At 48.6% G+C, this 24537-nt stretch overlaps 1 protein-coding gene across 1 annotated transcript in view; it reads left to right on the forward strand.

The window, feature by feature from the left end:
• The window catches only part of SCARA5 (scavenger receptor class A member 5), a 121802-nt gene that overhangs the window by 65761 nt on the left and 31504 nt on the right, over window positions 1-24537 (forward strand). Inside the window, exons 4-7 of the mRNA XM_039217375.1 lie at window positions 4442-5116; window positions 13376-13456; window positions 15518-15616; window positions 17710-17766. Of these exons, the coding sequence (XP_039073306.1) occupies window positions 4442-5116; window positions 13376-13456; window positions 15518-15616; window positions 17710-17766 (912 nt within the window). The remainder of the gene's footprint in view (window positions 1-4441; window positions 5117-13375; window positions 13457-15517; window positions 15617-17709; window positions 17767-24537) is intronic.

The following is a 24537-nucleotide window of genomic DNA, read 5'->3' on the forward strand; positions in this document are numbered from 1 at the left end:
TCAGATTATAAATACTTGCCCTGCCTACCTCCCAAGGTTAGTTATGTTGAAAATTAAAAGGTGATGAGTGTGAACTTTTATACAAAGATAAAGGGTTATCGACACCACTGCCCAAGGTTTCAGTCACTAAACACCAAACAGAATGCTTAGCTTTCTTCCTCCCTGCCCACACACGGATCTCTGGGCTTGCTGGCATTGCAGGTATGCCAGATGCATTTGGGGAAGACAGCCTTTGTGGTCAGTCATATCTGGAGCACCTTCACTGAACTAGCACATGACATTTTTGTTCATGAATATAAAGGACAACTAGGGAATAGAGGGCTGACTCAGGACTGGGGAGCAGGTGGGGAGGAAATATTCAATTGCTGTACAGGCTTCAGGCATGTGTGTGTGCAAGCCTCCTAGCCCAGGACATGGCCTGAGGCAGACATTAATGCATTCATCATGTATTATTACAGTATCACATGCATTAACACATTCATTAGGATTCAGCACTCAGTACTGAATCAGAATCCAAATTTGAATGTCTACATGATTGCTGCCAAGCAGCCTGACTCCAGCCTGGGTTTATGATGAGGAACTCACTATCTTCAAAAGCTTATTCCATATTTTTGTGCCTTTGTTAAAAAAAAATTGTTCATGCTTTCCATCCTAATATTAGCAGTACCATGAAGCAGTCAAGAGCCGGGAGCTCTGTAACCAAACTGCCCAAGGCCCAAAGTCAGTCTCCTCCCTCTATTGGCTGTGTGACCTTGTGAGTTACTTAACCTCCCTGTGCATCAGGTTCCTTGTCTGGAATATGAGGATAATAGTAATATTTATCTCATATGGTAGTTACATGTGACAACACTTAGAATAGTGCAGGCACATAGTAAGGTCTCGGGAAATGCCACTTATTACTGTTACTCTATGATTTCTTGTCCCCTTTGTGAAAGTATAAAAGTTGAAGAATAATTAAAGCACATTAAAAGAAAATACGCCAGGCAGAGAGATAAATGAACTGTTTGCATAAACGTGAATTAAGAGAGTCACACTCAAGGAAGAATTGTTCCCTGTTGAGGACAGCACACATCTGGAAAGAATTAAATGGGGGGAAAGGGTGGGTGGTGGTAGTGGTGTGGGCTGAGAATGCACTGTGACTGTTGGAAGGAGATAATTCATTTTTGGGGTGGGTAAGTGATCTCGAAAAATGGAGGCTGCTCCAGGATTCTACAGTATGATTTGGTGCTCCAGAGAGGATACACCCCTCCAAATAAGTTCTGTTCTGATTAGCCTGGGCACCTAAAATGTCTAAATCGCTCCTTTGAGCTAATGCATTCCCTTGAAAAGGCCTCTTCTAAAATGCACATATACTGACACAGAAAATAACAAGGTACTGGTTTACATCTGTGAAATTAACAATATGAATATCATTACACTCTGTTGCACTGAGTATCTGGCATGTTTAAAGTGGCACATTTAAAAATCTATAATGTGCCCATAAATAGGTACAACTTTGGGGGAAGTGATTGGGCAGAGTTTTTCAGAATCACAACAATGTTTATACTTTTTGATCTACTAATCCAACTTCTGGGAATTTGTTGTTAAGAAGACTTTCAAAACAAGGAGAGAGCTTTCTGCATTTATTTTGCTTTGATTGAAAACAATTTTTAATGGTAAGAGAATGGGTAAATTAAAACACATCCCCTTGCTGGGCTCTATGGGGCCACCAAAATTATAAAAGACAGATAGAAGGATAAGAAGATGTTTATGAAATAATCATATTAGGGATAAAAAACCCAACTCAGAAGTCAAATTGTAAAGATTGGGGATGCCTAGCAATGGAGCAAGAAAAAGAAAACCAGTGTATTTGTTGGAGGCTGTGGGATTTGGGTGTCTGTTTATGCTGGTTGTGCAATGAACAATAAGACCCAAATGAACTCTCAGAGACAAGGTAGCTGACTGTCAACCACACCATATGGGCAAGCTTCAGCCCAGTTTTCTGGGCAGAGAGATGGGCCCTAGAGCTGGCAGTTTCTAAGAGGGGGCTGATGGGTGAGGCCAGGGCCCTCTGAGGGCACAGGGCACCTGTCAGGCACGGGCACTATCTCAGAGGGAAGGAGTGACTGGGGAGCTGGCAGATGGTGGGAGTAAGGGAGACCGCCTCCTTCATGGTGCTGCTTCTGGCAGACCTGAAACTCAAAGCAAGCAGGTTGCACTGTTCCCCTGGGTCACTCACAATCCCAGTTTCAACCCAGAACTTTCAAAGCTCAGAGTGTTCTTATTGAATCTGATAAGCAGTGTGTCTTTGAACTCCAGGGGCATCGTGGGGAGGGACTGACACTATTTATCAGGCTTTCTGTTTTCCAACCACCCTGTCTTTAATACTTGCCAACCAATCTGGGTTGAATACAGGAGAAACAGCTTGGTTTTAAAATCAAATCCTGGCCTCTGATGATTTCCTAAGCAGACAATTCCTGTGGTTGTGACTGGGTCATGGATTCATATCCCCAGAACCTTTACTTGTATTGAGAACTCATTAACTAAGCTTCCAGAGCACAGAGCAGGGGCATGAACCCTTAGACCAAGAGGCAGGATGCATGCCTTCGGGCAGTTCAGTTATACTCTCTTGGCCTCAGTCTTTCCATCCATAAATTGGGGGAAATTTTCACCAAAGACTGCATAGACCCAAATCCAATGACCAAAATCCACAAAGCCCGGATAAAGCTAACCAGAGCCTGGTTTGGGCCACATGAGAAGTCTCATGCCCAGACTGAAGGAGATGACTCTTCCACCATACTTTATCCAGTCTGTCCACACTGTGGAAAAGCACACTTAGGTCAAGCTCCCCCTCTAAGAGGATGCTGACACCCTGGGGTGTGTGCAGAGGAGGCAGCCAGGATATATGGAGGGAGGCTTAGAACCTAGTCATGAGAGAACAGAGGAAGGCAATACAGATTTCAAACCAGAAATTCTGAAATTCTGAAGAGCTTGTCTTGTGGGAAAAAAATATTTCACTAACTCTATATGACCCCAAAGGGCACGATCAGTGGATGGAGACTACAGGAAGGCAGATTTCAAGTCCAAGCAGAACGCAGAACATTCCAACAGTTAGAAGTAACAGAAGACAGAAAAACGGGTATATGCAGAGGCTGGGTAACAACTTGGCATGTGATCTTCTTGGAGATCAAAGTTGTGGGTGGGGGAGAGGTTGAGATGGAGACTCCAAGGCCCATGCTGTGGGTCTCTGAATCTAATCTGAAGTGAGTCAGCTCCTCCAGAGTGGCCACCACAGATGCTGTGGGCCTTCAAAAGCATCACTGAAGGATGGTTCAAACACTTGCACAACTTATCTGCCCCCTTCCTACCTGAGGTTCTGGGAGAGAGCTATCCTATCCCAATTCCTCTTTGTGTGAACAGGCTACGGACAAAGCTCCTTGCTCTCCCCATTCCAAGATTTCTAAGGCAGAATTCTCTCTGTGCCTCATCTGCCTGCCTCACCTCCTACCCTGTCCCACACCAGTTTCCATTTCTCTAGTGTGCAGAGCAGAGGTGGGTACAGCCATGGACAGTGCCCAGCAAAGCAGCATCCCTTGACTTCAGGGGTATGTGCTGAACCTGAGTCAGCAAAGTCCACAAGCTATCAGGAGACACCAGATGCTAGAGTGTTAATTGTTAAGATCCACAGCCTCCCCTTTAGTATTGTGAAATAGCTGCTTATAAGCAAGAAAAGGGAGCCTCTCCCAAAGGGAAGGGTGAAAAGTCACTGAGATGAGTTGTTTGCTTGAGGAGGGAAATAGAGGATTTGGGGAAAGAGTTGGTGGAGGCAGAGAAGGGGGCGAATGAATATAAAAACATCTGTACCTGGGGCCCTTGGTGCAGCAGGTGAGCAGGGGTGGGGTTGCAAGCCTGGACTCAGGAGGCTGGGAAATACAGTGTTGCCTAGAGCCTGGCTGAGTTGGCTTGCTGCTAGGGTGCTCCCTTCAAACAATTCTGGGGCAGACTCGTAGGGAAGCACCCAGGTTCTGGAGCAAGCAAGCCTAGAATTTCCTGGGCTGGAATCCTGACTCCAGGACTTACTTGCTTTTTACTTTTGGGAATTTGAGCAGCTTTAACCCGAAAGGGGGATAATAATGGTGCCAGCCTCCTAAAGTCAAAGGGGCTAGATATATTCGATATATCAGACTCTTTTAAAAATTCCAGATCCCAGGTCACACCCCAGACCAGGTCAATCACAATTTTCGTGGGCGGGACACCTCACCACGTCAATCTAATGGACAGACAAGTTTGGGGACCCATGGCTTAGCTCAGTACGCGGGATCTACTGAGGCCCTCAACCATAGCCACCCTCTGCCTTCCCTTCATTGGAGCACCTACTGAATGCTAGGCTCCGGCTGCGCCTGCCTCCTGGGTCCTGGGACCCTCCCAGCAGAGCTCATATCTCCTCCCTCCTCCTCTGCAGTGTCCAGGCCCCGGAGCGCCCCGGACGACCTGAAGGCGCTGACTCGGAACGTGAACCGGCTGAACGAGAGCTTCCGGGACTTGCAGCTGCGGCTGCTCCAGGCTCCGCTGCAGACGGACCTGACGGAGCAGGTGTGGAAGGTGCAGGACGCGCTGCAGAACCAGTCGGACTCGCTGCTGGCGCTGGCGGGAGCGGTGCAGCGGCTGGAGGGCGCGCTGTGGGGGCTCCAGGCGCAGGCGGCGCAGACCGAGCAGGCGGTGGCCCTGCTGCGGGACCACACCGGGCAGCAGAGCGACACGGCGCAGCTGGAGCTCTACCAGCTGCAGGTGGAGAGCAACCGCAGCCAGCTGCTGCTGCGGCGCCACGCGGGCCTGCTGGACGGGCTGGCGCACCGGGTGGGCGTCCTGGGCGAGGAGCTGGCCGACGTGGGGGGCGCGCTGCGCGGCCTCAACCGCAGCCTGTCCTACGACGTGGCCCTGCACAGCACACGGCTGCAGGACCTGCAGGTGCTCGTGAGCAACGCCAGCGAGGACACGCGCCGCATGAGGCTGGTGCACATGGGCATGGCGCTGCAGCTCAAGCAGGAGCTGGCCATGCTCAACACCGTCACCGAGGACCTGCGTCTCAAAGACTGGGAGCACTCCATCGCGCTGAGGAACATCTCCCTCGCCAAAGGTACCCAGGCCCGCTGGAGCCCCAGCCCCGCCCCTGCCTGGGCCCCACCTGTACAGGCTTTCCTCCAGGCCCCAGGAGTCCCCCTACCACCCTGAATCCACTCCCATTGAGAGTCGATGCCCCTTTATTAAATCTTGCCCTACAGGACCCTGGAACTTCATGCCCACAAGGCCTATGCCCATTTCCCAGCATGTGTAGGCCTCTTCCTACACAACTAGGCTCTCAGATCTCACTCAAACCCAAACCCACCTCCTCCAAGAACCCCACCGGCCCCTCTCGCTCACTGATGTCTCCTCCCTTGAACTCCATTTAGCAGAGCAGAAAGTGGTAATGATGGATGCTTCCATTTACATGGTACCTTCCAGTCCACAGAGGACTTTGGGGTACATTGTTTTGCTTTAAAGTGGGTCCCAAGACCAACTGTGAGGTTGGTTGAAGGCAGGCTTTATTATTGAGTGCAGGGTAGGATTCCTGTAGGAAAACAACTGAGGCTCCCAGAGGAAATGCCTGATTTACACAAGGCCACACAGCTGGTAATGATCTGACCCAGGACTTTTTGTTTTCAAACAGTGTTAATAAGGTATAATTTACATGCTGCAGCGTTCACCCATTTAAGTGTATAATTCAGTGATCAGATCAGAACGTTTAACCCGCTCCCTGGTGCTCACCACGCTGCGCTACACTCCAGCCTCTGCTCTCGTGCCCCGCTGCACCTCCCAGCACCTCCCAGTGCAGTGCACATAACTGGAACTCTGTGAATGTTTGCAAAGCAACTGTTAGATCTTGAACCTGGACAGTCAGGGCATTGATTTTCTTGTCCTGGGTCACTCAGGCTTTCACTTCCCTGAAATCAAAGGAGGGCAGGAGGTAGAATCTATTCTTCCAAATCCACACCCCTGCGATTTTAGTTTTTCCCCCTCTTCTCTTTTCCTTGGCCTTCTCTGCCCACAGCAGTCTGTCAGGTACTTTCTAATGATTGCAACCATACTAAATTACAACCTACTATAAACCAGACATTGTGCCACACTTCTTCTCTAAATAGACATTAAAGACTGATAATCCTCACATCCTGCAAATGAGTATGATTGTCCCCATTTTATAGATGAGAACCTGAATAATTTTCCCAGTGTTTCTTATGCAATTGGCAAGTGGAAAAGTCAATGTATGAATGGTTCAGAAATCATGTTCTTGTCACTGACCATCCTGCCCTCTAGGGAAGAATGATGCCAGCTCTGAGCAATGAAGGGAGAAGAGAATGGACTTCTTTGGACTCCATCTTGAGGGTATTTGGGGGCAGCCTCTCCCCTGCCTTCTAGTCCTCAAGCTTTGCATTCTCGATGGGCTGCTGGCTCCTTGGAGATGACCACTCAGTCCCTCTGGCTCCCGGGATTACCACTGTATCTGGTATCTCCCTTTTCCACCTCCCTGTCTCGTGGTTGCCAGGGAGCCAGCTGGCGTGATTAAAGAGGATTCTGTTTGGCATATCTGATGTAATCACCATTCAACTTTAAAGTATTGTTTTTTTAACATTTATTCATTTCAGAGAGACAGAGAGTGAGCAGGTGGGGGACAGGGGGCAGAGAGAGAGGGAGACACAGAATCCAAAGCAGGCTCCAGGCTCCAAGCTGTCAGCACAGAGCCCCATGCAGGGCTTGAACTCATGGACTGAGAGATCATGACCTGAGCTGAAGTCACACGCCCAACTGACTGAGCTACCCAGGTGCCCCAACACCATTCAACTTTAAAGAGACAAAACTCTACCCTGGCTTTTGGTTAGAGGTATTTTACAGGCTAAGCTTCTATGCATTTCCATACTGCTCTCTGAAATGGCCTTTCTGCCCTAACTTTGTCCAGTTCCTCTCTTAGTCTTTAAGCACACACACACACACACACACACAGTCACATTCACACACACTCACACTCCCCCCACTCTTTGCCCTTTCCTGGCACAAAATCCACAAACACTCAACGATGTATATTTTTCAAATATGAGCTTATTTATGTTATTCTTGAGCTTGACCCCAAATGGTTTTCATTCTCTCACTTTGTTATACAGTTTTCTCTGAATTTTGTCTCCAGTTTTTCTTTTGTGTACATTCACAGCAGTGCGTTCTGCTTTCTGCTTTGGGTTTTCAGTATTAATCATGTCTGTTGAAATCTGTCTGTGGTTTGAGAGAAGCAGAGAGCTTAGAAGATCAGAGAGAGGAGGCACACAGGAGTGAGGAGATAACTAGAGAGTGGGGGGCATCCCAGGAGGGGTAAATGTAACTAGTGAGGGGGGCATACAGGAGGGAGAGGATAGCCAGAGAGGGAAGGTGTACCAGGAGTGGGGAGATAGCTAGAGAAGGAACATACCGGGAGGAGGAAAGATAACCAGAGAGAGGCCATACCAGGAGGGAGAAACATAACCAGAGAGGGGAGGCATACCAGGAGAAGAGAGATAAACCAGCCAGGGGGGCCCTACTGGGGGAAGGAGGTGGCAGCAAGGCAGGAAGGCAGGACTCTCCGCCATATTTAGATGGCCGGCTTGCTAGATGGAAGGTTATAGAATCACAGAACGTTACCCTGATAATAGGCTCTGTAATCCGCTAGTCCAGTCCTCTTGCTTTACAGTTGAGGACCTTGAGGCTCAGGGAGGGGAAATGATATTCCCAAGTCAATTCCCAAGTTGGTGGCCCAACCAGGACTCGAAAAGACACCTCTCAGTTCATGACAACACATTGGCAGAGCAGATTTATCTGCTAGCTGCTTTTTAAACATGCTGTGCAGTAGAGAGTCTGGTTCCAGCAGGGTTTATAAACAGATGACGTGATGGAGCTAGGCCATGGGTTCTGGGTTCCTACTCTGGCCTCTAGTGCACAGGTATGTGCTGGAGGTGTCAAGGTCTCTGTGAATGGGGTGATGTGTAAATAGTGTTTCAGCTCCACCAGGGACTGGGAAGCACGGACTGTGTGGCGGCTCCCCGGGGGCCTGGACAGCATTCTGTTCTGTCCCTTTCCATGCCAGCCTCTCTGCTGGAAAAGGAGTGGAGAGCATGCACTTGCATCCAGCCTGGCTCGCCACACCTTAACCCATGAGGCTCAGAGGAAAGCTGGCCTCACAGGCTGGGCCACAGCCAGGGACAGCACCTGCGTCTCTGGGCTGAGCCCCTCAAGCCAGGAAACACAGCTAATCGTACCTGCCCTGGGCACACAGTGAAGGGAGTGGGAGAGCATGCAAAACTGTAAAGGTAATAAAGCTGAAAGCCCAGTGCCTACGTGACGTCAGGGGGTGGAAATAGGGCAATTAATTGGAGGACTCCACCTTGGTCAGCCGCCCTGGGATTAGCGTGGTATGGGGGTGGTATTTATATTATGGATTTTGGTCGCTGTTCTGCTGGCTTCAGGCCCACTTCATCAGCTGTAGTGATAGTTTGTTCTTGGCAGGAGTCTGTCCTGATTCCAGCACATGCAGGTCCCCCACCCCATCGCTCATTCCAGGATCCGGGAAGGGAGGACGGATTGCTTTTCCTTCCCTGTTGGCTGGTTCCCAGAAGAACCCTGGTGTTTCTCCCAAACACTCAGTCACATATCCTTCATTTGTTCATGAGATGTTTCCAGCCGGCGCAGCTCATGGGCAGCCCCCTTGGGGGCAGAACTTCCCTGGGGGCAGTGTGGGAGGACAGGACTGGACTGGTGGGCAGGCCTCAGAGAGGACCCCAGACACAGGGCACAGGGCTAGAGGATTCTCTCCTTCCTCCTCCTCCTGACCCTGACCCCCTGTAGGAGGTAGGGTGAAAGAGAAGCTGATGCCCCAGACCAGAAACAGAATGGAGAGGGCTCCAGAAGTGTTTTCACAACTGAGGAGGAATAGACCCCACTCCTCCTTGCCCCAGACTGCCTCCATGATCTGGCCTGCTCTAGTGAGAGAAAAGATGAGCAAGTCACAGTGTAAAGAGTCAAGAAATTAAAAAGCTCAACTTTTTAATCACCACTAGGACCAGTGATACCATAACGGCTTGTACAAACTGCCCAGAAGTCACTCATAGAATCTTTACAGTATGCCAGGTGCTGTGTGAGGCATAGGGCCGCAGAGAGAGGGGCTTTCACCCTATAGACAGGCCTGTCCACCTTGGGGACCACAGTGTGTGATGAGTGATAGGGCCCAATGAGTGGGCATAGGGTTGCCCGCCCAAGTTCGAGGGTGCTCCCATGAAGAGTTTGTGCATAGTGATGTCAGAGGAGCCTCCCAGTTATGAGATTTGGGGCTCTTCCCTGAGAGATCAGAAGAGTGTGCTTAGAGGTGAGCTTCAGGCCTGAGAGAGACAGGACTCTTAGAAAGGGAAAGATTTAGTGGATGTTTGGGAACACGTGAGAATGGTTTTGGCAGAGATAAAAGAGAGCTTGTGTCTAGAAGCATCAGACCATGAGTTTGCAGAAGGGGTAAGGTGGTGAATGATCTGCGGGGGTCTTCAGTGGAGGGGCCATGGCCTATTGTGCTATGAACAACCTCAGAGGCTGTGAGTTCACTAGATTCTGGCAAGATCAATGGGACAGCACAATGGGTTTTAGAGAGCCCTCAGATAAGGGGGTATTTAAAAGGTTGGGTGTGAGACCCTGATAAGGGTGGTGGCAATGGGGAAGGAGGTAGAGACATGACATGGGATTCACCTTGAAGATGAGCCTTGGTGAGCAAGGGTATGTGGGGAGCAGGGAAAAGGGAGGAGTCAAGGCAAGCTCAATTTTTGGCCTCGATTCCAGAGAAAATGATGAAATCTCAGACCCCAAGTGTGTATTATCCATGGGCAGCAGTGATTTGAAGAAGCTCTCAGTTGTTGGAGTTCCAGGAAGCCTGGCCCCGTGAGACTCACACCAGCCACATTTTAGGTCCTTCTGAGTCTGTGGGACCAGTTCCACCTAAGGGCGTGACCAAGGCTTGGAAATCAGCGCCCGCCTTTACTGTCCATCCCAGCTTCCTCCCAGTTCATCTCTAGTAAGGGCCTTACTAGCCACTTATCTGTGTCTTAAAAACTACACCCATGTGTTGGATGTCTTCAGACCTCTCCCAGAATGAGCTAGCCAAGCATGGCAAGGTCATTTCAGGCACAGCTCAGAATGACTATATGTGGTGATCTTGGAGTCGTTCTGATGAAGCATTATGAAAGTAGGGGTACAGATGATTAGGATGGCCTTGCCACTCAAGGTTACCAAACCCTTTTACATCCAGTGTGTCATGTCATCTGCTTACTCTTCACTACAAATGCCTGGGGAAAGAACTTTAACTTAGATTTTACCTGACCAGGATCTGAACTTAAGACGCTCCATATCTGTACTCAGCCCCTGTCTTCCAAATGATCTCCACCACCCTGATGCCCTACCACCAGGGGTCATTTCCTGGACAGCATCCTTCCTTGGTGAGAATTACTCCTGGGAAGATCTATATGTGGAGTCATGCCCTTGGCAGGTCAAATGGAGCAAATAGTGGAGTGTTCAGCCTGTTGCATCCTTGACCTGCTCAGTTCCAGGAGCGCTGAGTTCCAGGTGGGGGAGGTAGGAGGGCACAGGGGGGTGTACTGGGGGCAGAGAAAAGGAGGTCTTGCTCAGGGACTGCTTGTAAACCCCCAGGCCCCTCTCAGTGTCCCTGGCTGCAGCTCTGACCTGACAGAGAGATTCCCGGAATATGGGGTGGAAAGCTCATCTGCTTCTTCCACCAGGCCTCTCCTTTGCTGTATAATCTCAGGTATGTTCTAAACAGATTCTGTCTCTCAGTGCTGTTGTCTGAAAGCTGAGTTCAATGTAGCCAGTCTTCCCCTGCTTTTCCTCATAGAAGAGAGGAAGATGGCCACAAAACCCAGCCCCTTTAAATGATTTGTGTGTAACGCATGCATTTTTAAATTGTTGATTGCTTTTTTTCTGTGTATGTGCCATCGAATTATTAAACAGCTGTCAACTTGGGTTAGGGTCTGAGGATGGTGCCAACTTTTGGAATGTATCAGTACATCTCGATCTTGGCTGCCTGGTTGTTTTGTATGTATTAACACCCTCTGATCTCATTCATTCATCAAATATGTATTGTGCAATCCATTGCTGCTGTGTTGTGAGTGTGCATGTTTTGGTTTCCTGGGGCTACCATAACAAAGGACCACAAAGTGGGTGGCTTAAAACAATGGAAGCTGATTCTTTCATGATTCCAGAGGCTGAAAGTCTGAAGTCAAGGTGTTCGCAGGGTCACGTTCCCTCTATAAGCTCCAGGAGACAATTCTTCTTGGCCTCTTCCTAACTTCTGGTGGTTGCTGACAACCCTTGGCATTCCTTGGCTTGTAGACACTCCAGTCTCTGCCCCCTTTGTCGCATAGCATTCTCCCCATGTGTCTGCCTGTGCTTTATCTTCTTGTAACAATGCCAGCCATCGCGTCAGGACCCACCCTCCTCCAGGATCAGCCCCTTTTAAATGACCCTACAACTACATCTGGAAATGACACTATTTCCAAATAAGGTCACATTCTGAGGTTCCAAGCGGACATGAATTTTGAAGGGACACTCTTCAGTTTGCTACAATATGCTTTGGCATTTTCCTTGGTCATCTTCTTCTTTCACAAGTCAGCAAGAGTAGGGAGCTGAGAGTCTGGATCTTCACAGCTGAGACAGGGATGCCAAGAACAGAATTGGCAATTTTGTTAGGAAGGAGAGAACATGTACACCTATGAGTCCAGGACAAGGCAGTGTGAGATAAATGTCAAAGGGCACCAAATGTGTCCATTCAGATGGGCCATGTCCACCCTCAGCAGGAATGCTGGCTCAGAGAGGCTCTGGCCAAGAGTGAAGTGATAAGCAGCCGGGTGGTAGGAGGTGGGGACAGGTAGGTATAGGAGATTAAAGGGGAGCACAGTAGGCTGGGGGCAGGGAAGCCTAATTGCATTCTGGGAATGTCAAGCCATGTACTGTGATGGGTGAGACTGAGGGGCAGGGCCAGACAGCCCTGAGTTGAAACCTGGGCTCCTTCTCTTGCTAGCTGGCTGTGTGGCCTCAGACAAATAACTTCTATAACTAATATTCTTAGAAGATAAATGCAGCATTGTTGTGGGTACTGAATCCAGCCACATGTGCTGAAATCCCTGCCCCAGTGGAACCTGGCCCTGGAAGAAAGTCCACTCAGGAGCAATTAGACACCTCCCTCCCCCTAGATGCTCAAGCCAGGTGCTCTGCTTCCCCCAACCTCACCTATGTTTAGTCAAGGTCTGTTCTACTGCCAAAGAGCCACTCACATCCCTTCAGAACACCACTTCCCTCTTTCAGGGCTCCACCACCTCCCTCCTGGGATGCAGGCTCCTTGTGGCCTCCCTGCTTCTGCTTTCCCTCCCGTCCTTATCCATTTTCCAATATGGCAGCTTGAGCCGTCTCCCCTGTGTGCAGATCTGATGACCCTCTTTTTTCCCTCAGGTCTTGCTGTGGTTTCTGGTGCCCTCAGGGTCAAGTCCAACACTTAGTCCATAACTCCAAGAGCCACCACTTTCTCACCCATCTTGCCCATTATGTGCTCCCAGCTCCTAATCCCACCATGGCTCACATATCTCTTTCTTATCTTTAAGCTCTTATAGGGATTGATCCCCCTGTCATTCCGTCTCAGTCAGTCTGGGCTGCTGTAACAAAATACCACACACTGCGGGGCTTAAACAACAGACATGTCTGTCTCACAGTCTGGAAGCCAGAAGTCTGAGATCAGGGTGCTGGCATGGTGAGGTTCTAAGGGGAGCCCTCTTCCTAGCTTACAGATGGCCACTTTCTTGCTGTGTCCTCACATGGCAGAGGGAGAGGGAGAGGGAGAGGGAGAAAGAGCACCTCAAGTTTGAAGAAGAGGATAGGGAGCAAGAGCGCTCTCTGTTTCTCTTCTTGGGGGCCCTATTCTCATGACTTTATCTAACCTAATCACATCCAAAGGCGCCACCTCTAAATACCATCGCATTGAAGATCAAGGATTTAACATATGCATTTGGAAGGGAAGGGTGACCAGAGACATTCAGTCCACAACATGCCTCCACTCCTCTTTTTTACTTGGCCACTGTTCCTCCTCTAGATTTCACTTTGGATATTACATCTTCCAGGAAGCTTTCCCTGATTTCCCCTGCACACTCACAAGACTGGGCTAGGTGGAACCCTATGTGCTTCCAAGGCATAACGTCGACCCTTCCTCTCTTTAAGAGGGAGTATTTTTCTTCCTCTATGGGGGGCGTATTCCACAAAGCTACCCTCTAACCTTGGTGCCATTTTGTAACCCTTCCAGGACCTCCCGGCCCCAAAGGTGATCAGGGGGATGAAGGGAAGGAAGGCGAGCCTGGGATCCCTGGATTACCTGGACTTCGAGGTAACTGGGAAGCCCCGGGAAGGACCTGGGCATGCCAGGAAGTGGAGGGTGTCCCCAATCCCTCCCTGACCCTCCACTCCCTCGTCAGTATTGGTGAAGGGGCTCCCCAGGAGAGAGCCCAATCCACCCAGCTTCAAAAGCCCTGCTGTGCCAAGACACTGATGCATTGTTGAGATCACAAAGACGGGGCAAATAATTCTCCATATAAAGTACCAAGATCTGAAGGCAAAGGGGGGATGAGAGGCTCACAGCTTCCTGAAGCCACTTCTCAGCCCAGGAGGCAGAGTTCCCATGACTGGGGCCTTCAGAAGGAATTGAGGGTGTTCCCCAAGTGAGCTCTGTGTCTTCAGTGTGTCCTGGGCCACCAGACACCTAATGCTCCCTCCTCCTTGCTGATTCTGCCCCATCAGTGAGCACACTAGTGACAGCCCTGAAGATCCGGTGGCTGAGGAGGAGGATGCTTTTTGGCCTTCTGGAAAGAGTGTGTTCTTCTTAGACTCGTTGTCTCAGGAGGCTCCTGTTCTGTTATGTTCGTAAACGTTGCCTCCCAGACTATTTGCTTCTGAGCCTCTGCTGTGAGCAGTGTTTTCCAGGAGAGTGCAAAGTCTTCTCAGTGATGGAAGAAGAGGTGAAGTTTATTTGGGGAAAGATGTCTGTTTGTCGATGTTAGGAATTCTATCTCCAAACCATTTTCTTCCTAAATCTTGAGGAGGTTGCAAACAGGAGAGGGGGCAGCAGGTAACAGAAGGAGAGCCCACTACCTGGCCTCTCCTGCTGGCTCCCCTCCAGGGGAACTCCCCAAGTGCAGAACTGAGAGTGCCTAGATGCTCACAGGCCTGTGGAAGCTCTTTTTCTGCCTTATTAAATTATATGATGGGGAGCCCTGGGCGTGCCCTATACTAGATTCAGAATTCTGTGGCAATGGGGCCAGTGGACTCCACACAGGCACCTTGTATTAGGAAGGAAAAAAAGAAATCAATCAGCCCTTCTCTGAGGTCCCACCGTCCTTGGGGCCATTTGTCCTCCTCAAGACATTTGATGTTACCTCTGGAGAAATAATTACTGGAAGACAGGTTTCTCCATGTCACGGAAAAAGAACAGAGAAAGCCAGCCCACATTCAAAGCAGGAAAGAACAAGAAATCAGTTAATTAAGAGTTCTCTGCTTTACAGAGATAACTGTGGGCTTAGGTCAGGCCTCTGGGGCGCAGAACTCTCACTGGGTGAAAGTATTTGTTGATTCTGGCTGTCCATAGTGACATGCAGGCAATGGCCACGGGACCTTGTGGCCAGGAGCCTCAGGGCCTGATCTGGCAGCTGGCAGCCAGTCATCCATCCCGTTTACTGACTTCCTCCTCCTCAGCCTGTGATCCCCTTTGCTCTACCTCCCTGGGTTTCCAGCAGGGAAGGGATCTTTGTGGGTTTTTTTGTTAAAGAGGTTGGGAGCTATTTCATCTGCCTTTTACCCTAGATACCAGTAAGCCCTTTTCATCTAGCATGAGATGAAGCTCATTGACCACAAGCTTTTAGTTCAGGAAGACCAGGGCTCAGATCTTGCCCCTAGCACTCTCTGCTGTGTGACCGTGGCAGGTTACTTAACCTCTCTGGGCCTCAGTTTCTTCATTTGTAACATAGGTGAAATAGTACCTCAGTTTATTGTGAGGCTAAAATGAGGTACTTTATGAAAAGAATCCAGAATGGTGTGCGACACAAGAAAGTACTCAAAAATATGTTTGCTGAATTGAAACTTCTAGAGGTTTCATAACTAGAGGTAAAGGGACATCTCCCAAATTGAGTGTTCAATAGCACCATTACTCACAATAGAATTGGACCTTCCGGGGGAAGGGGCCCAGCCTAACTGGATAAGAAGCACCCATGGGGAAGGTTTGTGCTGACCTTTCGAACACTGTTTTTGCAGCCTCTTCAACTTAACTGAGAAGAATGAGTAAGGAAAAGCCACAAGACAACATGTGGTTGAGGGTGATTGCTGGGCCAGATGATAACCTGTAAGGGCCCTTCCAGCTCTGAGTTGGAGGCCCCACAACTGTCCTGTGTCTCCCCAGGTCTGCCAGGAGAGAGAGGAACCCCAGGACTGCCAGGCCCCAAGGGAGATGATGGAAAGATGGGTGCCACAGGACCGATGGGCATACGCGGGTTCAAAGGTAATAGCAAACCTCAGAGCACCCATGTAGCCTTGCTCACTGCTAGCCCCTGGGCAGCAGCAGGGGCTTCAGACTGGATGGACTGGCTTTGCATTTTGGCTCTGCCACTGACCAGCTCAGTGACCTTGGGCAAGTCTCTTAGTCTTGTTAAACATTCATTTCTTTTAAAAAAAAAAAAAAGTGTTTACTTATTTATTTTGAGAGAGAGAGAAAGAGAGAGCATGCACATGTACACACAGAGGGAGGGAAGGTTGGGGGGGGGCAGGCGGAGAGTAAGGGAGAGAGAGAAGCCCAAGCAGGTCTGAGCTGTCAGCTGTCAGCGTGGAGCCTGATGTGGGGCTCGAAGTCACAAACCATGAGATCATGATCAGAGCTGAAATCAAGAGTCTGATGCTCAACCAACTGAGCCACCCAGGCACACCTCCACCTTCTTTTCAAGGGTGTACAGATTTCTATGGTAGCTGTAGCATAAGATGAGGAAATCTGAGGCTGTGTATCCAGTCTTAACTTTCTCCCCTGTGAATATGAAGACTAAGAAAAAGTACTATTAATCATTCCTACCCCAAGTCTACGATGGTCTCTTAGTCTTGGATCACTGAGAACTTTTATTCTACTTTCTGGTGATTAAGCAGGCTGAGGTTTTCCTTCCTTTTATGATCTACATTTTAAAAACTGATTTTAAAACAGACTACAAAAGCAGCATATGCTTGTTGAAAATATTTAACGATACAGAAGCATATAAAGTAAAAAGCAAGTCCCCTCCCCCGTAGTCCCTGAAGCCATTACTTTTTAGAATAACTACTGTCAACATTTTGGAGCATATCCTGCCAGAACTTTCTCTAAGCATATTCATATTTACATATATGGTTGCCTTAGTTTTGGGGTTTCTTTATTTCTTCTTCGAAACTTGGATCACATTAGGCCTTCATCCCTGGATCTTGCTGGCTTGCTTTTATTTTTTTCACCAGGCAATCTGCCATAGGCTTTTGACTTGCAGATATTCTTCTGGAGGTACTTGGAATAGAATTCCTGAGTTATTTTAGTGCCTTCCCCTGTCTTTTGAGTGGTGTCAGGACCTTCCACTTCTTTGTAGAGTGTGATGCTAGCTTGGAAGGAGCTCTGTTGTTTCAACCATATCCTGAAAAGGAAATTCTACAATTCCCTGGGAGTTCCCCCTCATGTTTCATAGCCTTCCCCACTGGGAAATATGCCTGACCCATAAACTCTGTCCTCTCTATTTAACTGAAGTCCTCCCCCAGCTTTTCCTCCTGTGCTTATTAGGGTGAACTTGGATGCGTACTTCTAAGACCTTGACTCCTGGGAGCTACTGTGGCTCAGTCCATTAAGTGTCTGACTTTGGCTCAGGTCAAGATCTTGTGGTTCCTGGGTTTGAGACCTGCATCAGGCTCTGTGCTGACAGCTCAGAGCCTGGAACCTGCTTTGGATTCTGTGTCTCCCTCTCTCTCTGCCCCTCCCCAACTCACGCTCTGTCTCTCTCTTCTTCTCAAAAATAAAAACATTAAGAGGCGCCTGGGTGGCTCAGTGGATTGAGCGTCTGACTTCAACTCAGGTCATGATCTCACTGCCTGTGAGTCGAGCCCTGCATTGGGTTCTGTGCTGACAGCTCAGAGCCTGGAGCCTGCTTTGGATTCTGTGTCTCCCTCTCTCTCTGCCCCTCTCCCACTCTCTCTGTCTCTCTCTCCAAAATAAATAAAGACATTAAAAAATAAAAAAATAAAAATATTACAAAAAAATAAAGCCTTGACTACTTAATAGGAATATCTTTGCCCTGTCTTCTTTTTGCTGAATACCATGTACTCTAGTCTGTGCTGGTAGACACCACTCTTCTACGCTTTAGGGAGCGAAACTTCTCAGCTGAGCCCCCTGCTCCAATCTCCCTCTTGCGGGTGACCAGAACATGCAGCATAACTGACTCAAGCTCTTATCTTTCCTGCCATGCCAGACCCTCCAGCTCTATGGGCTCCTGCTGAGAGTTTCTTGGGTCACGGGTTGATACATCTCCTGCAATAGTATTTTATTCATGGGTAGGATTTATTTCCACTTCTAATGCCAGTTTTCCTCCTTTGTTTCAGGTGACCGGGGCCCAAAAGGAGAGAAGGGGGACAAAGGAGACAGAGCAGGGGATGCCGGTAAGGACATTCTACTGGGGTCACTGGATTCTGTAGCCATCATCCAAGCAGCCCCACAGGTCTGGGGAACTGGAGGCTGGAGCCAAAGAATCTCCCTACCTGTTTCAGGGCCCTGCTGGCCCAGCAAGAGATAGCCATACTCCAGGGACACAGACCATGCTTCCATAGCCCAGTGGTTGTATGGGAAGATTTGGAGGCAGACTGCCTGCCTTCCCTCCTGGCTGCCTCACTAGCTAGCCAAGTAATCTCTGCACCTCAGTTTTCTCATCTTTAGAATGGAGATAAGAAGCATCCTTACCTCGTAGGATCATTGTGACAACTGAATGAGTTAGTCCACATAAAGTGCTTGTTACCTTGTCTCGACCATGGCCAAGATTCAGTAGGTGCTGAATATTATTATGCCGCATAATACATTATTTCAGACATACTGTCTTTCCTGGTACTTACATGGGAAAAGGTGCAGAGACAAAGCAGAATCCCTTTTGTTTTCCTCCTTTGCTATGAACTGAGCAGTGATGCTAGGGATCTTCTTACTGGGCAGAACACCAAGTCTAGGAATGGAAATCTCTCTGACGAGGGTCCTCCCTAAAATGTTGACAAGGGCTACATGTAGAGTCTTCAAGAGACTGTCAGAGAAGAATGAGTCTCCTAGCCAAGTTGCAACAAAATGCTAGCATATAGTATTTATTGGGCTCTGAAATGATGCCATTCCATGGGAAGCCATGAACAGACTATCCCCTTCGAGGGCATCTGTGTTCTGGTCCTGGGTCCCTAGGAAGACTGGGCCTGAAGAAAAAGCACCTGCAGTCAGGACCTGCTGGTGAACTCAGGGACAGTTGCCACTGCAGATTCCCACACGGGCCCCAGACCAAGAGTTTCCCTACTGCCAATCTTGGCTTCCATCCCAGTCATGCAACACCAAGAAGACCTCTTTCCTAAGCAGTGCCCCTTGCAAGGACTTCTGAAACTTGAACTTGCCTGCTACCTCCTCTGGCCCTTCCCTTTCCCAGGTAGTGATTAAGGATCAAACAGGAAAAATGCACATGACAGCACTTAGTCACTCTGAGGTGGTGGACATTGCCCAAGGACCAGGTGTGTTGGTGCTCACCCTGAGCTCACTGTGTCCACTTTACCTTGGATGTTCTAACCCAAACAATTTCTGTGGTTCAGTCTTCCGAGCATTGTCTACGGTCCCTTTCTGGGGCGGCCAAGGGTTTAACTGGGAGTGTCCTGGCTAGATGAGGAGACCTGGTGGACTTTGCTAGAAGCCAAGAAGAGAGTTTTGAAGACAAAATAAGGGAGTCTGGATATGATATAGAACATCTGTGACAGATCTGAGTCACACTTATCTAATGGACTGGGCTCCGTACTTTGTCTTCAGGGTGCTCTCTGTTCTGTTTGTTGACTGCTTTCTGATGGAATGCTGCCAAAGCAGCTGAGAAGGGTGGCGGCATTTAGCTCTGTGAAATAAATAATTCCTGGTGCAGTGGTGGGAAGGGAGGGACTGGGGAGAGATGACCTTTGAGAAGGAGATCAGAAACGCTGCCCACATATCAGGGGGTTCTTGTCAGGAACTCTTTGGCGACTATTCCTCAGCCAATTTGAGAGGAGAGAGGAGGTTCATGCTAGCCTGGGAAGAGGTGGTGGTTGCCGGTTGCCATTAATCCAAAGGATGCTTTCCGCACTGTTTACCTTGGTTCTGCAGGCCCAGCTGGCTGGGCTCTGCAACTGGACCGGGCTGTGAGGTGCGGAGCCACAGTGGTGTGGGGCTCCCTTGGGCGTGGGCGGGGAGGTGGGGGAAGGGCCTCTAATCCACTTGATCCTGGAGTCTATGGCCTGCGCCACAAGAGGCTGATGTCAGCTCGGGACAGCCCCTCCTCAGGGACCCACAGCATTCTTTCTTTCCTGCCCTGAAGAGGCCACACCCTCTCTGGAGCCCGGAGCTCAGACAGGGCCTTGACACAACACCCTAAGCTTTTCATTGCGGTCTCCTGACAAGACCAAAAAAAAAATCTTCACGGGTGACAGACCTGGCTCAGCAGAGACAGCTCCACAGACAGGAGGCTTTACACTGAGCGTGCCGAACATAGGAGACTCACGGGAATTGTAGGTCGTAGCTGCAAGGCCATCCATCAGTCACCTGTCCCAGGGGCTTTCAGTGGAAGGACGACTCTCCCAAGGCAGGAGTGGAAGCAAACTGGAAACCCAGGCCTCTGGCTTCTCGAATCCTGGAATGAGATGTTAGGACCCTGGTCTTTTAAGAGTCGGGTCAGGCTCCTTAAAACCCCTAGTGACTCCCTCACCTGGAGATATGGATTTAAACGAAACTTCGAAGCAATTCAGGGCTGCCCCATGTGGTGGTGGGGGGGGTGCTGCTTTCCCACAGCCGCCACCCCCTGACCTGCCTCTGACTACACCAAACCCATGCTATATTCAGACTCCTGGTTTAGTTTCTAAGGAGTTCCAGTCCAAGAGGCATTAACTGGATCCCTGAGACTGCAGCTCTGAGGAGAAGCCACAGATCATCTTTCAGGAGAGTGTGGAAAATCTGATGAGCACTGAGTACCCGCTTCTGGAAGGTTCTGTCATTCCCCGAGCCCAGGGCAGCCCCACCATAAGATGGAATGGGTGGGGAAAAGGACTCGGCACCAGGGCTCTGCCCTCCTCCACAAAGGAACGCTGTGGAAAAGACACCCTCCTCGGGTCACCCAGCTCAGGGAACCTTTCCCAAACACCTCCCACCTTTAGCAGCAAAAACCTAAAGTTCCAGCAGGTGGGGTAGTACCACATAAAGGGATTGAGAAGAGAAACAAATTTCCTATCCCTCAGGTCAGAATCAGAAATTGGGGGCTTTCCTTTGAAGAGAGCATTACAGAGAAGATGTCTTGAATCAATATTAAAATATTTTTCAGGGGAGGGGCGCCTGGGTGACTTACTCAGTTAAGCGTCTGACTTTCATGATCTCGCGGTTCGTGGGTTCGAGCCCCGCGTCGGGCTCTGTGCTGACTGCCAGCTCAGAGCCTGGAGCCTGTTTCAGAGTCTGTGACTCCTTCTCTCTCTGACCCTCCCCAGCTCACGCGCTCTCTCTCTCCTAGAAATAAATAAAAATATTTAATATATATATTTTGGGGGGATTAAAAAAATAAAAGTTAAAAAAAAGCGTGACTGGGTGGCTCAGCCAGTTAAGCATCTGACTCTTAATTTCGGCTCAGGTCATGATCTCAACAGTTCATGAGTTTGAGCCTCACATTTGGGCTCTGTGCTGACAGTGTGGACCCTGCTTGGGATTCCCTTTCTCCCCCACTTGCTCTGCCTCTCCCCTGCTCACGTGCAGGCTCTCTCTCTCTCTCTTTCTCTCTCTCTCTCTTAAAATAAATTAAAAAAATTTTTTTAACTGTTTTTAATTTAAAAAATTTTTTCAGGGGGCTCCTGGGTGGCTCAGTCAGTTGAGTGTCCACCTTTTGATTTCAGCTCAGGTCATTGATCTTGCAGTTCATGAGATCAACTCCTGTTTCAGACTCTGCACTAACTGATGGTGCAGAGCTTGCTTGGGATTCTCTCTTTTTCTCTCTCTCTCTCTGCCCCTTCCCCACTCACACTCTTTCTTTCAAAATAAGTAAACATTTAAAAATAAATAAAGAAAAATATTTTCCAGGATAGGATCTTGCCATTGTTTACCCTTGTTTTCATCTGGAGTCACATGATTCTAGAGTCAAATGGGGTTTCAGGCTGACTCCTTTCCCACTCCTGAGTACCCGCCCCCGCAATACACTGAACTGGGATCCAGAGCAGAGAGCTGGAGAGAATCCCCACCGTCCTACGGCTAGGTCATGGTGCAAATCAAGTCTGGAATCCAGATCTCCTGATTTCTGGTTGACAAGAGGTAAAGTTTTGTTTTCCTTTGTTTGGTTTTGAGGCAATGGAGATATCAGTCATTCTGTTAGATGTTTGGCTTCGGGGAGTTTGGCCAGGAAAAAAATAAGCTATATATACATATCTCAAGACAGAAAGACGTTCATTTTACCCTCATATATGGTCCATTTGCAGGAAAAACAAATAGTACTTTTGCAGCTCAGGGGTGGGTAAAGTTTCCAGCATGAATTTCAAGCAGGATATAAGTTCATATTGTTTAAAAACTTTTCCTCAATTTGGTTTCATGTGGGAAAAAAATATGCAGAATGACCCAGGGGTAAATTCTAAGCCAGTGCTTATTGAAAGTTTCTAGTAGCATCTCAGAAAACTTGGAAAAATGTTTAACACCTTGTGTGTGTTTGTAACATTCAGGGAAGTTTGTGTGGGGGGGCAGGGAGCACCAGGTACCCTATCGTGTAGTGTAAGCTCTGAAGAAATTATCAGGGAAGTGGTTTCTAGAGGTTTTCCATAGCTGCTGAGACATTTCTATCTCTGTTTTAGAATCAGGAATGAGTGGCTCCATCGGTTAGGTATCCAACTTCAGCTCAGGTCGTGATACCATGGTTCATGTGTTCGAGCCCCGTTTCCGGCTTTGTGCTGATCTCTCAGAGCCTGGAGCCTGCTTCAGATTCTGTGTGTGTCTCTTCCTGCTCACCTTCTGTGTATGTGTCTCTCTCAAAAATAAATAAACATTAAAAAAATAGATCAGAAATGCAAAGGAAGGCCTTTGGTGTCCGTGAGTCCCCTTCCTCCCATCCCTGTATGTACAATTAGCCTCCCTGGGGACCGCAGGGAATCTGTTTGGCACTGAAAGTTAGCATTCCTGCAAGCATGGAGAGACAGAGATGCTGGACCTTTTATATGCAAATATATTTCTTCATTAACTGAATGTATGTCTTTAATTCCTGATACAACTTTAATGCACCAGCAACAAGGTGATCTAAAAGTAAACCACGCTTCTCAGAAAAATCAACTCTCACATGCGACTATTAACAAACTTATAGCTGGTACTCTGAGAGCAAAGTTTCCATGTACATTATTTCACTTAATCTTGACAGCACAGGTCAGGAGGCAGACTTATGTCCACGTTAGAGGAGGAGAGGCTAAGGGTAGAGAAGAAGGGACCTGACCAAGGTCACTGGAGTTCGTAAGGGGCAGAGCCAGGTGATAGGTCGGGCCTGTCTGGCCTTGAGCCCACTCTCCATCCTTTGCTACATCCTTGGACTACCTTTTATTGTCTCTGGCCTTTGACAGCATGGGGCCCTCATTGGGCTACTGTCTCTTCTCAGTGAGTTTGATAGGAAAGTACTAATTCTCACTTTTAAGGAAGTCTTTACTGTCTCATAGTTTGCTGAGTTTCACTCAGCCTTGGCTACCTTATGCTTTGGAGGCTCCATGATAGGCCAAGCACAGTTGTCAGAGGCCGCTCCGGCAGGTCCAGGGGTCCCTGAAGGATGGACAGTGTCGGCGAGAGAGAGAGTGAGAGCCCCAAGATTCTTTCTGATCACCAGGCAGGCATCTCTGTCCTGTCGGGTTTGGTGTCTTTATTTATAGGTTAAATGATAACATGACATCAGAAAAAGGAATTTTTACAATGGATAACTCTTTGTGATAAGTTGCTTTGGAAAGTGTACAGAAGCAGGTTTTACAGAAATATTCTTGCAGAACTATTCCAATTATAGTGAGGTTAAGTAACTCTTATAACTAAAGAATTAACAGGGTATTCTTAGTAAAAGACAGGATACATATTTGTTCTAAGTTAATAATGCTAAGGTTAGGTCATAGGTTAAGTGTATAGATGGGCTAAGAGTCATTCTGTCTGGCTCTCAAGAGGATGAATGTTTTTGAGTTGGTTAATAAGTTGTTTGTGGAAACCTATTTGATGGTGAATGTGTGAACACCATGGAGGCCCTAAATGTGTCAGCCTTTTATTCGTGGGTAATGCTTTAGCTACTCTTATCTATCCTCATCCTAGCCACCTGTAAGGGAGGATGTTTGCAGAAAGTAGGCCTTGGGGAAGGGACTGCCATACATCACCAGTTAGAAAAAGGTGTAAGTATTAATTTAAGTTCTGCCCTTATCTATTCCTTTACTCTAAGTTAGGCTCTTTGTCTCGGGGCCAGGCTCAGTTGTAACTCTTGTGTTCTTAACCCCCTTTATTATCTAAGTCTTGAATCTGCAAGGCCCATAGGAAGAGCCTTTTGACAATCATACACAGAGCTTTCATCTAAAATCTCTTTTGTAGAGGCAGGAATGTGCTTTTCCTTATGAGGTATCTGTGTTCAGAATATGGGTCTGATATGGAATATTGTGAGGCCTGGTCAAGACCAGCAGCCTCATTTCTAACATGAGCCAGTAGTAGCAGAAGGAGATACCAGTTTTCATTTCTCATGGCAGAAGCTGTGCAAACACTACCATATCCTTGCTGTGACTGCCATCCAGAGAGGCCGGTGTGGCTCCTGGCACACGGTTTTCACACTGGACGCCCTGCATCTCCCAGCGGAGCCCTGCCTTTACTTGCTTCTCCGTTCTCTGTGGGTAAACCTAGGCTGCCGGCTGGATGGAGACAATGGGCATGGCAGCACCCACACGCACCTGGTCGTGTTCACTCATAGGCTCGTTCAGTTCGTGCAGTCCTTCATTCCTTCTCTTTATCCTCACACAGCGAGTGGGGGGGTGGGGGCAGATGCAAGCCCCCGAGGGTGTGTGGAGATGGACAAGTGTCTTTCAAATGTCTTCTCCCCTGAGCGTATGTCTAGGAAATGAAAATGCACAGGGCTCCAGAATTCACTCAGAAAAATTGTCTGGTGGCAAACAGCTTCCAGTCCTGCTTGAAGCAGAGTGGGAGGTGCCAGAAAG

The sequence above is a fragment of the Hyaena hyaena genome, unplaced genomic scaffold, assembly GCF_003009895.1.
Source record: "Hyaena hyaena isolate Hyena2069 unplaced genomic scaffold, ASM300989v1 scaffold_682, whole genome shotgun sequence".
Classification (NCBI taxonomy): domain Eukaryota; kingdom Metazoa; phylum Chordata; class Mammalia; order Carnivora; family Hyaenidae; genus Hyaena; species Hyaena hyaena.